The sequence below is a fragment of the Podarcis tiliguerta genome, assembly GCF_965153285.1.
Source record: "Podarcis tiliguerta genome assembly, chromosome: 7".
Classification (NCBI taxonomy): domain Eukaryota; kingdom Metazoa; phylum Chordata; class Lepidosauria; order Squamata; family Lacertidae; genus Podarcis; species Podarcis tiliguerta.
The window spans coordinates 3,474,948-3,490,908 of NC_139540.1; the positions used below are offsets into that span (position 1 = coordinate 3,474,948).

General features: G+C 46.5%; 1 protein-coding gene across 2 annotated transcripts in view; it reads left to right on the top strand.

Annotated features, from left to right (window-relative positions):
* The first annotated feature begins 2,100 nt into the window (after nt 1-2,100).
* The window catches only part of TOP1MT (DNA topoisomerase I mitochondrial), a 42,605-nt gene continuing 28,744 nt past the window's right edge, over nt 2,101-15,961 (top strand). The window contains exons 1-6 of one of the 2 annotated variants that reach the window (XM_083449022.1): nt 2,101-2,254; nt 2,740-2,834; nt 3,593-3,647; nt 9,559-9,621; nt 10,889-10,964; nt 12,601-13,124. In XM_083449022.1, coding sequence (XP_083305148.1) covers nt 9,575-9,621; nt 10,889-10,964; nt 12,601-13,124 — 647 coding nt within the window. In that variant the 5' untranslated portion in view covers nt 2,101-2,254; nt 2,740-2,834; nt 3,593-3,647; nt 9,559-9,574. Of the gene's footprint in view, nt 2,255-2,736; nt 2,835-3,592; nt 3,648-9,558; nt 9,622-10,888; nt 10,965-12,600; nt 13,125-15,961 lie in introns of both variants that reach the window. The other variant, XM_083449023.1, reaches the window with a different exon arrangement.

Genomic DNA, 15,961 nt, shown 5'->3' on the forward strand with positions numbered 1-15,961 from the left:
ATAGAAGGGGAAGAAATGGAGGCAGTGAGAGATTTTACTTTCTTGGGCTCCTTGATCACTGAAGATAGTGACAGAAGTCACGAAATTAAAAGACGCCTGCTTCTTGGGAGAAAAGCAATGACAAACCTGGACAACATCTTAAAAAGCAGAGACATCACCTTGCCGACAAAGGTCCATATAGTTAAAGCTCTGGTTTTCCCAGGAGTGATGTATGAAAGTGAGAGCTGGACCATAAAGAAGGCTGATCGCCGAAGAATTGACGCTTTTGAATTATGGTGCTGGAGGAGACTCTTGAGAGTCCCATGGACTGCAAGAAGATCAAACCTCTCCACTCTGAAGGAAATCAGCCCTGAGTGCTCACTGGAAGGACAGATCCTGAAGCTGAGGCTCCAATACTTTGGCCACCTCACGAGAAGAGAAGACTCCCTGGAAAAGACCCTGATGTTGGGAAAGATGGAGGGCACAAGGAGAAGGGGACAACAGAGAACGAGATGGTGGGACAGTCTTCTCGAAGCTACCAGCATGAGTTTGACCAAACTGTGGGAGGCAGTGGAAGACAGGAGGGCCTGGCGTGCTCTGGTCCAGGGGGTCATGAAGAGTCGGATACGACTAAACAACTAAACAACAACAACAAAAGACCTCAATGGAGCGCACTTCCGAAAATGACTTGCCTGCTGCCTAGGATCAAGTCTGGATGAGGCACGAGCTACTTGCAACATAGTGCCCGAGTGCTCGTTGGAAAGTGCAGAAAACCAGGGGAGCGAAAGAGACGGTAGTTCAACAGGTAGTGTCCAGCCAGGTATATCTGCACCTGTCGAATTTCTGCATGGCAAATTGGCAAACACAACCATTAAAAGGACATAAACGCCACACGGGAGCTGGGTTTGCTTATTGTTGCTTGTACACCACTTTTTACAAAATACATCAACTCGAGCATCTGTGTTCTAATGAGGCTGCTAATACGTGTGGAAAAAATAGTATTAAATAACATTATAAAGCCCCAAAATTATCAGTTGACAAAAGCTATCAAGGCACAATATAACAAAATGCAGTATATATTTAAAAAGGCCACATACTCACATGTAAGAATAGTAATATTGGGTTGGGGAACTTTTTAGTGTGGGCTTGTTAGGGGCAGGTGGGGTTGTTGTCTCTGTTTTTAGATCTTATTATGATTCAATGTGAAAATTGCTCAATTTGGTTGTGTACTTTTGTGTGCTCTTTGACCGTTGTTGTTAGACTTGTAATTATGTATTTTTTCATGTTGAAAGTTGCCTTGGACATAGTTTTGACTATGGAAAGGCAGAATACAAATAAAATGACGTATTCATGTAAATCAACACATGTTCAAAGCCCGTTGAAACATGCAGAGGGAGAAGCCTCTGGCCTGGAAAGACAGTTTGGGTTTTGCTGTAGAAAAGGAGGGCGTTCCACAGGGCAGGTGCCACCACCGAGAAGGCCCTCTGCCTGGTTCCCTGTAACCTCACTTCTCGCAGCGAGGCAACCACCAGAAGGCCCTCAGCGCTGGACCTCAGTTTTTGGGCTGGATGATGGGAGTGGAGACGCTGCTTCAGGTATACAGGACAAGTCTAGCTGCCGCATTCTGGATTAATTGCAGTTTCCGGGTCACCTTCAAAGGTAGCTCCACGTAGAGCACATTGCAGTAGTCCAAGCAAGAGATAACCAGAGCATGCACCACTCTGGCAAGACAGTCCGCGGGCAGATAGGCCTGTGTACCAGATGGAGCTGGTAGACAGCTGCCCTGGACACAGATTTGACCTGCGCCTCCATGGACAGCTGCGAGTCCAGAATGACTCCCAGGCTGCGCACCTGGTCCTTCAGGGGCACAGTTACCCCATTCAGGACCAGGGAGTCCTCCACACCAGCCCTCCCCCTGTCCCCCAAGAACAGTACTTCTGTCATGTGATAGGTTGGTCATCACATGCACTAAGTAACTGTCTTGCCGGACGATCCTGAGACGTTCTCAAAAACGAAAGCCGACAACCTCATTGCAGTGTTGTTGGGAGGGCTGAAGCAGATCACAACATTGAACACCTTGTTTGAGGGACAGAGGCAGACGAAATCTGAGCTCACCCAGCAACTGGGGGCAATGCACTGACCCCTGTTTACAGGTAGAACTGCCCATGCCGTGAGACATTATTTGCACTGGTCTCTTGTAGTCCCGTGTCCTGGAAAAGCGAAGCAAGAAACTTCTCTTGAAGAAGAAGCCATTGCAGGAAAATACCATTTCCAGGTAAGAGGGCGTTCCACAGGGCAGGTGCCACCACCGAGAAGGCCCTCAGCCTGGTTTCCTGTAACTTGGCTTCTCGCAATGAGGGGACCGCCAGAAGGCCCTCGGAGCTGGACTTCAGTGTCTGGGCAGAACGATGGGGGTGGAGACGCTCCTTCAGGTATACTGGACCGAGGCCATTTGGGGCTTTAAAGGTCAGCACCAACACTTTGAATTTTCCTCGGAAACGTACTGGGAGCCAATGTAGGTCTTTCAGGACCGGTGTTATGTGGTCTCGGCGGCTGCTCCCAGTCACCAGTCTAGCTGCCGCATTCTGGATTAGTTGTAGTTTCCGGGTCACCTTCAAAGGTAGCCCCACGTAGAGCGCATTGCAGTAGTCCAAAGTAAGACCCCTAGATCATTTTTGTTATCAAGGCCTGGGCTTGATACCAAAACCTCACTTTTTCATCCATCCTTTTTTTATCTACTCTTGTTTTGCTAAGAAGCAGCCTGGAGAAGACTGCTGGGAATTATATCTCAAACCAGGAAGCGGAATTTGGAGGGAACAGTGTGAAGACAAAGAAGCCGAAATGTCATCAGGTATGTTAGCCAAGATGAAATGTGACGTTGGGAAAATAGCTGAATGTTAGCAGAGAAGTGCAATTATCCTGCTAGGTAGTGTTGGGTATCTCTTGTAAGGTTTGCAAATTCACCCATGTTTGGAAGCAAGTTCACTTCTCAGTGAACGTTTGGGTGCTGAGCTGCCTTACATATCTCTAATCAAAAGGGCTAGAAACTTGATTTTCAAATGGACGAATGGCTGAAAGCTGAGGACCCAAGTTACTTCAATGTTAGCCGCTTTGAGACTCCTGAAGGGGAGTGAAAGGCGGGATATCAAATCCAAACTCTTCTTCTTCTTCTTCTTCTTCTTCTTCTTCTTCTTCTTCTTCAATCCTTCTGTGAGGCTGTTGCTAAAGTTTGCTTTGCTTTGCTATGTCAGACATCTTTCCCCCAAAACTTTGCGCGTTCTGTAATGGTCGTCTTCCATGAGAGGTTCGGAGGGTGGCAGAACAAGAATGGGTCTTTTTTGTGGTGGCTCCCTGTCCGTGGAATGCTCTCCCCTTCGCCTTCATTGGTGAAAACCAGGCATTCTGTTGATTAATATTCTGTGATTTTAAATGTGTAGGAGGAAAGTTATTGGTTTGTTTTTGCTTTATTATGTATTTTTCTGTTGTGAACCATCCTGGGATCAGGATATTCACATGAAGGGTGATATAAAAATAATAATAGTAATAGTAGTAATAATAATAATAATAATAATAATAATAATAATAATAATAATGTTTTATTGTTTTATTTCAGGACAAGACTTCACCCCATCCAAAACACCCTGGGAAGAGGAAGAGAGATCATCAAAGTGAGTAGGCATTTTCTGTTCCTTTCGGGGCGTTTACACACTGTGTGATTACCTGCAAGGTGTTGCTGGAGGTATAAATGACGATCAGGCTTTGATGATTGTGGTAATAATAATAATAATAATGATAATAATAAGTAGAGACATCACCTTGCCAACAAAGGTCCGTATAGTAAAAGCTATGGTTTTCCCAGTAGTGATGTATGGAAGTGAGAGCTGGACCATAAAGAAGGCTGATCGCCGAAGAATTGACGCTTTTGAATTATGGTGCTGGAGGAGACTCTTGAGAGTGCCATGGACTGCAAGAAGATCAAACCGATCCATTCTGAAGGAAATCAGCCCTGAGTGCTCACTGGAAGGACAGATCGTGAAGCTGAGGCTCCAATACTTTGGTCACCTCATGAGAAGAGAAGACTCCCTGGGAAAGACCCTGATGTTGGGAAAGATTGAGGGCACAAGGAGAAGGGGATGACAGAGGACGAGATGGTTGGACAGTGTTCTCGAAGCTACAAACATGAACCTGACCAAACTGCGGGTGGCAGTGGAAGACAGGAGTGCCTGGCGTGCTCTGGTCCAGGGGGTCACGAAGAGTCGGACACGACTGAACGACTAAACAACAACAACAACATTATTATTTATACCCCGCCCATCGGGCTGGGTTTCCTCAGCCACTCTGGGCCTCTTACAACAGAACATTAAAAACAGAATAAAACATCAAACATTAAAATCTTCCCTGAACAGGGCTGCCTTCAGACGTCTTCTAAAAGTTGGATAGTTGTTTATTTCCTTGACGTCTGCCGGGAGGGCATTCCACAGGGTGGGAAAGCTTCTATCACTGGATCAAGCCCATCAGTTCTTGTTGAATTAATTAAACTACATAGTTTTAATTGGTTTTTTTTGGGGGGGGGGAGGGAGTGCAATTAATTGTTTCTGTTTTGAATTCTATCATTACCTTTCTCGGTGGTTTGTGCAGGATTTCTATTCTCAATAATGCTCTTTATAGGGCAGGAAGCCGAACGCATTTAATTCTGCTTGAGATCCAGCTGTGAGGTTATGGGGCAGCGGTGGGGGTGCTGGGGACAGCAGACCCAAGGCCTGGGATTTATTGCAGATTAATCCAACTTCAGTTTTTAATTAAATGGTTCCACCAGTTTCGAAAGCCTCTTTTCTGATTTCCAGAGCCAGGCCTATATTTAATGACCCATTTTTAAAGAGCCTCAGCAAGGTGGACTCTTTTTGTGTGTCTTCTATGTGCTGGCAAAACTAGCAGCCTGCTTTGAGCACCAACCAGTGTGGCTGCAATAATAATAATAATAATAATAATAATAATAATAATAATGCTATATATATATTATATTGGCCCAGATTACAAGCAGCATTTAAGGGACCAGCAAAGTATGGGGTCAGCAACCTTTTTCAGCCGTGGACCGCTCCACCTTCCCTCAGACCATGTGGGGGGCTGGACTATATTTTGGGGGGGGGGGGGATGAACGAATTCCTATGCCCCACAAATAACCCAGAGATGCATTTTCCCCCAAATTTTTTTTATTCATTTTATAACAAACAAAACAAACAGAAAAACAAACAATACAAACAAATTCTTGTCACATCCTTATTTTTTCTAAACATTGTTAGGTGGGCTTCCCCAAGTCCCCCCTATCTGATTTTCATTTTACCTCATCTTTAGCAGTTTACATATATAATAATTTCTCACCATTTTTTAAAATCACGCTTACTTTAACCATAGAACTCTTCACATTTTATCACTTACAAAATACACTATCTTCTACTTCTAACCCTACAGCCTATATCCACTTCCAAAGCTATTCTAATATTTAAATATCAACATATTTTTTCAAATACTCCTTAAACTTCTTCCAATCTTCTTCCACCATCTCTTCTCTCTGGTCTCGGAGTCTCCCGTAAACGGCCTCGGTCCAGTATATCTGAAGGAGCGTCTCCACCCCTATCGTTCTGCCCGGACACTGAGGTCCAGCTCCGAGGGCCTTCTGGAGGTTCCCTCCCTGCGAGAAGTTAGGTTGCAGGGAACCAGGCAGAGGGCCTTCTTGGTAGTGGCACCTGCTCTGTGGAATGCCCTCCCGTTAGATGTCAAAGCGATAAACAACTACCTGACATTCAGAAGACATCTGAAGGCAGCCCTGTTCTGTGAAGTTTTTAATATGTGACATTTTAGTGTATTTTTCATCTTTGTTGGGCGGGGTACAAATAATAAATTATTATTATTATTATTATTATTATTATTATTATTATTATCCCAGTCAGTTCGGCAATATAATCCATCATTTTCATCTGCCATTCTTCGATAGTTGGTACAGAGATGCCTTTTAAATAAAAGGACACATTCTACTTCTATAAAAACACGCTGATTCCCGGACCATCTGCTGGCCAGATTGAGAAGGCAGTTGGGCCGGATCAGGCCCCCAGGCCTTAGTTTGCCTACCCCTGAGCAAGGTTCTTGTTTTTGGCATCTGTCTGTCCCAAGAGACAAATGGAGTGTGCCACCAGGGGTGAAGTCAAACCACTGTGTTAGCAGCACTGAAGTCACCTCCCCGAGGTACAATCCTGGCCAGTGTGGATGGAGGTCCTGGGCTGCCCAGACCCCCTCTTGGTCCAAAGGAAAGCAGAACAAGGGGTTTGGCACCAGCTTGGCTGGAGGTGTTGCTGGAAAGAGGCGCAAAAGGTGCTGTCCAACTGCCTTAGGGACTCCACTTTAGACCTGCGTAGGGTTTACTCCTGAGCCTTTCCTTCTGCCAAAGATATCCTGCAAGGCAGCGGAGGTTTAGGGTCAGAGTTTTCCTTCTCATAGATGGGCCACCTTCTCAGGTGGACGAAGAAGAGTTTGGATTTGATATCCCGCCTTTCACTCCCTTTAAGGAGTCTCAAAGCGGCTAACATTCTCCTTTCCCTTCCTCCCCCACAACAAACACTCTGTGAAGTGAGTGGGGCTGAGAGACTTCAGAGAAGTGTGACTGGCCCAAGGTCACCCAGCAGCTGCAGGTAGAAGAGCGGGGAAGCGAACCCGGTTCACCAGATTACGAGACTACCGCTCTTAACCACTACACCACACGAGCCCCATCTGCCCCCGATTTCCCTCTACAGCAGGTGCAAAAACCACTTTCTTGACTGCTGGGAACCTGCAGTAATAATAATAATAATGTTGTTGTTGTTGTTTAGTCGTTTAGTTGTGTCCGACTCTTCGTGACCCCCTGGACCAGAGCACGCCAGGCACTCCTGTCTTCCACTGCCTCCCGCAGTTTGGTCAGACTCAAGAAAGAAGATTCCACCTAAACATTAGGAAGAACTTCCTGACAGTAAGAGCTGTTTGACGGTGGAATTTGCTGCCAAGGAGTGTGGTGGAGTCTCCTTCTTTGGAGGTCTTTAAGCAGAGGCTTGACAACCATATGTCAGGAGTGCTCTGATGGTGTTTCCTGCTTGGCAGGGGTTGGACTTGATGGCCCTTGTGGTCTCTTCCAACTCTATGATTCTATGATTCTATGCTGGTAGCTTCGAGAACACTGTCCCACCATCTCGTGCTCTGTCGTCCCCTTCTCCTTGTGCCCTCCATCTTTCCCAACATCAGGGTCTTTCACAACATCAGCTTCAGGATCTGTCCTTCCAGTGAGCACTCAGGGCTGATTTCCTTCAGAATGGATCTGTTTGATCTTCTTGCAGTCCATGGGACTCTCAAGAGTCTCCTCCAGCACCATAATGCAAAAGCATCAATTCTTCGGCGATCAGCCTTCTTGATGGTCCAGCTCTCACTTCCATACATCACTACTGGGAAAACCATAGCTTTTACTATACAGACCTTTGTTGGTAATAATAATACTAATAATACTAATACTAATACTAATACTACTACTACTAATAATAATTTGTATTTATATCCTGCCCTCCCCAGCCGAAGCCGGGCTCAGAGCGGCTAACAACAGTAAAAGTAACACAGTTTACATAAAATCACCATCTATTAATTGAAATACATTCTAAAATCAATTCATTCTAAAATCAATTCAGAGTCAAATTAATGGCAACCATTCGGTTCTATGAGGAACCATTGTTCTATGAGGGTTACCAAAGGAGGTGGTCAGACTGTGCCTTAGCCAAAGGTTTGGTGGAACAGCTCCATCTTGCAGGCCCTGAGGAAAGATGTCAAGTCCTGCAGGGCCCTAGTCTCTTGTGACAGAGCGTTCCACCAGATCGGGGCCACAGCTGAAAAAGCCCTGCCTCCGGTTGAGGCCAGCCTAACCTCCCTGTGGCCCAGGACCTCCAAGATGTTTTTGTTTGAAGACCATAAGGTCCTCCGTGGGACATACCAGGAGAGGCGGTCCCATAGGTACGAGGGTCCTAGGCTATATAGGGCTTTAAAGGTTAAAACCATCACCTTAAACCTGATCCTGTACTCCACTGGGAGCCAGTGCAGCTGGTATAGCACCGGGTGAATGTGATCCTGTGGCAAGGACCCCGTAAGGAGTCTTGCCGCGGCATTCTGTACCCCTGGAGTTTCTGGGTCAGTCTCAAGGGCAGCCCCACATAGAGTGAGTTACAATAATCCAGTCTGGAGGTGACCATCGCTAGGTCAGGGCGAGAGAGGTAAGGAGCCAACTGCTTAGCTTGGTGGAGATGAAAAAATGCCGCTTTTGTTATAGCTGCAATCTAGATTGATGTCATCCACTCAAACCAACAGAGCAATGCAGCAAGATGCTGCTGGAAATGTGTTTAAAATGTGGAATTCCGCCTGGAAAGCTGGACAGGGGGTGGGAACTGTGGGCTGACCCACAGGTCTGCTTCCTGGGTCCAGAGGCGTCCCTTCCGAGTGACTGCAAGGGCCTCCACATCAGCCATTCCACGGAGGGATGGACGGAACGAAGCGGACTGGAAGTCGGCTTGGCCCAAAGGGCAGGGATGCTGCGGTTGCTAGGCAACCACTGTGCTCTCCTTTCTCCCACCATCACTCTGGCTCTGACTCCGCCAGAGAGGGCTCCTGTTAGAAAATGGAGTCAGTCCCGCTTTACTCTTCCCTGGTGGCAAGTATCGCCAAAGGGGATGTGGGCATCTGGGCACCCCGGCTGGCGCTCTCTCGTCCCAAGGGGCAGACTTGCTGATGGCAAAATTGCCCTAGGGCTGCCTTGGCCAGGCTGGCAATCTCCAGGCCTCTAGTTGTAGTCTGAAACCTCTGGAGACACCAGGTTGGCCAAGGCTGCCCCCCTGGCCTGGTATGAAATCTTTTGGGGGCTTGACATCTTTCCGCAGGGCCTGCAAGACAGAGCTGTTCCGCCTGGCCTTTGGTTTGGACTCAGTCTGACCCTTATGTTTCCCTCCCCTTATGGTTTTGATCTATGGGCTACTTTAAAAATGAGGCTGCATTTTAGATTGCATTTTAACCTGTATTTTAAATTGCCCCCCCCCCATTATGTTTTTATTGTAATTTTACTGGTGTTAGCAGCCCTGAGCCTGGTTCTGGCTGCGGAAGGGCAGGGTACAAATAACATTTATTATTATTATTATTATTATTATTATTATTAGTGTGTTGTCTCGAAACCTTTCTTCTGTTGAACTGTACATTGTGTAATGCATGGGTAGGCAAACTAAAGCCTAGGGGCTGGATCCGGCCCACTGCCTTCTAAATCCGGCCCGCGGATGGCCTGCGAATCAGCATGTTTTTACATGAGTAGAATGGGTGCTTTTATTTAAAATGCATCTCTGGGTTATTTGTGGGGCATAGGAATTCATTCTTTTTTCTTCTTCAAAATATAGTCTGGCCCTCCACAAGGTCTGAGGGACAGTGGACCGGCCCCCTGCTGAAAAGGTTTGCTGACCCCTGGTGTAATGCTACTGAAACGCACCTAGCGCCGCGTCTTAACGGGGGCAACCTTGGGTTTTTCTCTTTTTCCAGAGGCCTGGAGAATGCCATGGACTGTGTGACAGAGGGTAACAGCCACAGTGTTCCTCATCTGAGGTAAAGTTGTGATAAGGGATTTCGGGAGCAAGCTCAGGGAGAGGGACATACAGAGGATGCCACAATGCTCACCAAGAAAAATATATACGCACCTAGAAAGAGCAGCACTTTTTTTTTAAAAAAGGGCTTTGTGCGCATGTAGCAAAAGGGGGGGGGGGGAGAGGAAATCACTTAATAGATTTATTAACCCCAAGAAGAGTGCAAACTTTGGATATAAAAAGACGTCTTTCTTGGACCTGTTGTGCTTAGGGAAAATAAATAAGAGCAGAGATTGGAGTCTAATGCTTTAAACTTTGGTGCCTTGTTTACTACATCATGCTAACTTCCATTTTTTGTTTTAATTTTTTATTTGGTTTCCCCCATTAATGTTTATGTTCAAAATCACAAATAAAACAAATACACAAGATTCTCTGAAATTATTTGATTTCCCTCCACCTCTCCATGGGTTCCGTACTTTTCCTTTTCTGCTTATTTGATTATCCATTTTATCCAAAGCCTTTGTTACAAGTGTTATTTAAGTCTTCCTAAAGAGTTCAGTTGTTTACAGTGGTTTCCCAAATATCATAAAAATCCCGCCCATTCTTTGCTGAAGTTTTGACCTTCCTGATTTCTGATTTCCCCGGTCATTTTTGTTGGGATACTGCCAGGGAGACAAAGTCCATCATAGCTCCACGTCGTCTCCGGACGTCCATTGATCTCCCGTAGACACGCAGTATCAGCAATTAGCGACACGAGCTCCAGAAATAGCTTCCCACATTCCAGAGCCAAGCACGCTCTATCAGCAGATATGCACAGACCGAAAGATGCAGTCAGGAGAGAATTATTTAGAAGTTTATTCAGCGTTGATCAGAACAAAGAAAAACATGACTGCCTGCTTGAGATTTCCGGCAGAGAGAGAGAGAAACGAAAGCAAAGACACAACATAAACATCCTGTGAAAACAGGAAATACGCAGACTCTGTGACTCAAAGCCTGCTCCCTTTTAAGGTGTAACGGAAATATCCTAACAATTTTTGCCATCTCTGCGTAGTCCATCGACTTGGTCTGCCATTCCACTCTGGTAGGGACATCATGGTGGAAGAGCTTTCAGGTATGTTGAAGGGGTTGCCTGCCCAGCAAAGACCCTCACTGGAAGATGCAGCACAGAATCATAGAATTGCAGAGTAGGAAGGGACCCTGAGGGTCATCCAGTCCAACCCGCTGCAGCGTAGGAGTCTCAGCTAAGGCAGGCTGGTTTAACCATTGCCTCTACTTTGCTTCCATTTCAGAGAAGAGCCCTTGGCCAAGAAAGTTCGGCTGGGAGCAGAGGAACGACTGCCCGCATCCAGGGACGAAAATAAGGCAGTGAGTAGCATGGGGTTTTCTGCAACAACATTTCACACCTAAGCTGCTTTACTATGCCAGAATGTAGTGTCAGGAGTTCAGCCTACACTCGAGTAGGACCCTGGCAGAGACACATGCCCGACTGGCATGTTCTCTCCCTCCAGGTCGATTGTTCGGGAGCTTCAAAAGCTTTCTTCTGCCCGAACATCACAGCGACCGATGCCAACCGAGACCGGCACACTTAGGGATCCGCTGAGTTTGCGCACCTTGCGTGACAGAGCTCAGCAACTCAGCATTTTGGCTAATCTACTTTATTTACATATAAACACACATGGAGCACTGCAACATGGCTCCCTCTCTCTCTAGCATCAGACAGCAAAGAGAAAAAGAACAAAGGACAATAGTCCCACTTCACGAAACACAGTAACACAAACATCCTGTCTCCGTCACTTCCCACTCTGTGGAGTCAAAACATATACTGTCATGTGAAAGACAACAATCCCATGACTGCAATCACGGAGCAGGAATTCTAACATGTAGCAGAGCCCTTAGAAATCAAACCAAAGGTCTGTCTAGTCCAGCAGGACTTGAAAGCAGGAGCTGCCCAGCGCTTTTTTTTCCCCCCCAGCAACAGGCATTCAGAGGTATACTGCCTCTGATTGTGGAGGCTCCACAATAACCATCAGTAGTAGATCCCTCAGCTACATGAGATGAGCTTTTGACTAACACCGTTCTTTTCTTTTGAATAACGTTTTTATTAGGTTTTCTAAATGAGGATCCAAATGAGGATAGAAATTAATAGGCCGAGTCTTCTTGTGTCATTTGCGTATCACAAAAATAGCACAATAAATCTGCAGGTGTGACTAATACATTTTAGGGCTGGGTGATATATCGACATATCGTCCAAAACTGGTTTAAAGTCCATATCGTGATATCGGTTTCATAATTTTTGACCTGGTGATATATTGCGAATCATGATGCATGTGTGCTATGCAAAAATCACGATGCGGGAAAAACAACCTCTGTATAGCTCCATCCTTATTTTGGACATTGTGATATATCGGCATATCACGATGTTTAGCTGGTGATATACATCACGAAGTTGAAAACCGGATATCGCCCAGCAAAGTAATTATGCATTGTGTGAAAAAGGACTTTCTAATGCAGTCGTACCTTGGTTGTTGAATGCTTTCGTAACTCGGGACGTTTTGGCTTTGTGAACGTTTTTTTGGAAGCCAAACGTCCTCTCCAGCTTCCGATTGTGCGCAGGAAGCTCCTGCAGCCAATCAGAAGCTGCACCTTGGTTTTTGAACCTTTTTGGGAGTCGAACAGACTCCTGGAACGGATTAAGTTTGACAACCAAGGTACGACTGTATATGCCTTGTGTTGCATTGAGTTTTGGGGAGAGAAGGAGCAAACTATCTCCCTACCTACTGTCTGCAAACTGCATCATTTTTAAAAACTTGCCTGAATGCTTCCAAGCCTATCTTTGAGGTCCTAAGTTGCAGAGAAGCCTGTTTGTGTGTTTTAACTGTAAAGAGATGAAAATCTCAAGGAGGCCAATTTCCCTTCCTGATTCTTGTTGTGGTTGCAGTCACAGGACATCCACACGACTTTTCTTGCGGCAAACTCTTTCCCCGTTTTTCGTTTTGGACAGGTCACAAGGCAGCAGGTGGAGAACACGCCGCTCTGCTTGGAAACGGGCAGCACCTCAGCGGAGGAAAGGAAGAGGAGGAAGGAGAGGAAAGTCTCTGGTGCGAAAGCGGAGACCGAGGAGGTGGGAGAGAGTCCAGGAAGCCGCAGCAAAGCGAGGGCTCCGGAGCAGGAGAACTTGAACGGAGCAAAGGGAGTGGAGGAAAAGGTGGAGAGGGACGAGGAGGAAGGAGAGAGCGTGGAAGAAAGGGAGAAGAGCGAGGTGAAGACTCAGCAAGAGTTGGATAGTGAGACTGAGGCACAAAAAGAGGGTGTTGGGGAGGCCAGGAGGAAGAAGGTCCAGGGGCAAGAGGCCTCGGAGGACGGCATGAGAGGAAAGAAGGCCAATAAAGGCTGTAAAAAAGGAGCCACCTCCAAACCTGGGAGTTTGGGAGGCTCCAGGAAGAGGAAAGCAAAGGAGGAGGACGGAGGCGCGAGGAAGAAAAGGAAGAAGGAGGAGGAATGCGGGAAAGAGGACAAGTGGAAGTGGTACGTGCTGCGTTCGGGTTGGGGCCTTTGCCATTACTATTTTTGAAATTGATTTTCTAAATTTCAACCCAGTTATGCAGATTATTTCCAAATTGGTTCAATTTTGTTTAGGTGACTTCTTTCTGATGTCAACTGTGTTTGCAGATGCTTATTTACTTCTGGTTACTTTCCATTTTGCAAAAATGATCGCTCAGTCATCAGCTGCACTCTTGTTGTTTAGTTGTTTAGTCGTGTCCGACTCTTCGTGACCCCCTGGACCAGAGCACACCAGGCACTCCTGTCTTCCACTGCCTCCCACAGTTTGGTCAAACTCATGCTGGTAGCTTTGAGATCACTGTCCCACCATCTCGTCCTCTGACGTCCCCTTCTCTTTGTGCCCTCCATCTTTCCCAACATCTGGGTCTTTTCCAGGGAGTCTTCTCTTCTCATGAGGTGGCCAAAGTCTTGGAGCCTCAGCTTCACGATCTGTCCTTCCAGTGAGCACTCGGGGCTGATTTCCTTCAGAATGGAGAGGTTTGATCTTCTTGGAGTCCATGGGACTCTCAAGAGTCTCCTCCAGCACCATAATTCAAAAGCATCCATTCTTCGGCAATCAGCCTTCTTTATGGTCCAGCTCTCACTTCCATACATCACTACTGGGAAAACCATAGCTTTAACTATACAGACCTTTGTTGGCAAGGTGGTGTCTCTGCTTTTTAAGATGCTGTCTAGGTTTGTCATTGCTGCACTCTTAGAATAGAATAGAATAGAATAGAATCATAGAGTTGGAAGAGACCACAAGGGTCATCGAGTCCAACCCCCTGCCAAGCAGGAAACACCATCAGAGCACTCCTGACATATGGTTGTCAAGCCTCTGCTTAAAGACCTCCAAAGAGGTCAGGTGTCACCCATCAAGCCAGGTGTCACCCATCTTGTATTTGTGCCTCTCATTTTTTTTGCCCAAGTGCAATACTTTACATTTCTCCCTGTTAAAATTCATCTTGTTTGTTTTGGCCCAGTTCTCTAATCTGTCAAGGTCGTTTTGAAGTGTGATCCTGTCTTCTGGGGTGTTAGCCACCCCTCCCAGTTTGGTGTCATCTGCAAATTTGATCAGGATGCCCTTGAGTCCATCATCCAAGTCGTTGATAAAGATGTTGAATAAGACCGGGCCCAAGACAGAACCCTGTGGCACCCCACTAGTCACTCTTCTCCAGGATGAAGAGGAACCATTGATGAGCACCCTTTGGGTCCGGTCAGTCAGCCAGTTACAAATCCACTGAGTGGTAGCATAGTCAAGACCGCATTTTACCAGCTTCTTTACAAGAATATCATGGGGCACCTTGTCAAATGCCTTGCTGAAATCAAGGTAGACTACATCCACTGCGTTCCCTTCATCTACCAGGCTTGTAATTCTGTCAAAAAATGAGATCAGGTTAGTCTGACATGACTTATTTTTCAGAAATCCATGCTGACTATTGGTGATCACAGCATTCCTTTCTAGGTGCTCACAGATTGTTTGCTTAATGATCTGCTCCAGAATCTTCCCTGGTATTGATGTTAGACTGACTGGGCGGTAATTATTTGGGTCCTCTCTTTTCCCCTTTTTGAAAATAGGGACAACATTTGCCCTCCTCCAGTCTGCTGGGACTTCGCCTGTTCTCCAGGAATTCTCAAAGATGACTGCCAGTGGTTCTGAGATCACATCTGCCAGTTCTTTTAATAGGTGCATCTTACTGAGTTCTATTTGCGTTATTATGGTGGGACGCGGGTGGTGCTGTGGTCTAACCCCTGAGCATCTTGGGCTTGCCGATCGGAAACGCTCAACCTGAAGCAACTTCAATCCGAGGTATTGCTGTATGGCATGAAGAGAACAGATAGAAGTTTCTCTCTCTCTCGAACTCATGGACATGCAATGAATGTTGGACAATTCAGGACAGATGGGAGAAAGTGCTTCTTCAGCAATGCATCTGAACCCCAGTTGCTGGAAACCACAGCAAGAGGGGAGAGCTGCTCTTGCGTTCGAATCCTGCTTCTGGGTTTCCCATCTGGTTGGCCCCTGTGAGAACAGGATGCTGGACTAGAATCATAGAATCATAGAGTTGGAAGAGACCACAAGGGCCATCGAGTCCAACCCCCCTTTAAGCCTCTGCTTAAAGACCTCCAAAGAAGGAGACTCCACCACACTCCTTGGCAGCAAATTCCACTGTTGAACAGCTCTTACTGTCAGGAAGTTCTTCCTAATGTTTAGGTGGAATCTTCTTTCTTGTAGTTTGGATCCATTGCTCCGTGTCCGCTTCTCTGGAGCAGCAGAAAACAACCTTTCTCCCTCCTCTAAGTGACATCCTTTTATATATCTGAACATGGCTATCATATCACCCCTTAACCTCTTCTCCAGACTAAACATGCCCAGCTCCCTTAGCCGTTCCTCACAAGGCATCGTTTCCAGGCCTTTGGCCGTTTTGGTTGCCCTCCTCTGGACACGTTCCAGTTTGTCAGTGTCCTTCTTGAACTGTGGTGCCCAGAACTGGACACAGTACTCCAGGTGAGGTCTGACCAGAGCAGAATACAGTGGCACTATTACTTCCCTTGATCGAGATGCTATACTCCTATTGATGCAGCCCAGAATGGGACATTGGCCGGATCCAGTAGATCTCTTCTTAGGTTCTTATGAGAGATGGGTATTTGGGGAGCCAGGGATTCATTTGGGTGCTAACATTTGGCCGGACAGGATGGCGGGTGGTTTAGTGATTCCTGGCCTGCTGGGCTCTGGGGGAGATGGGATAGGCTGTGGGGGGAGAGAAAGACAGGATTTAGAAATGTTTCATTCAAGCTTGGTCAGAAAAGCCGGTGTGATTGTT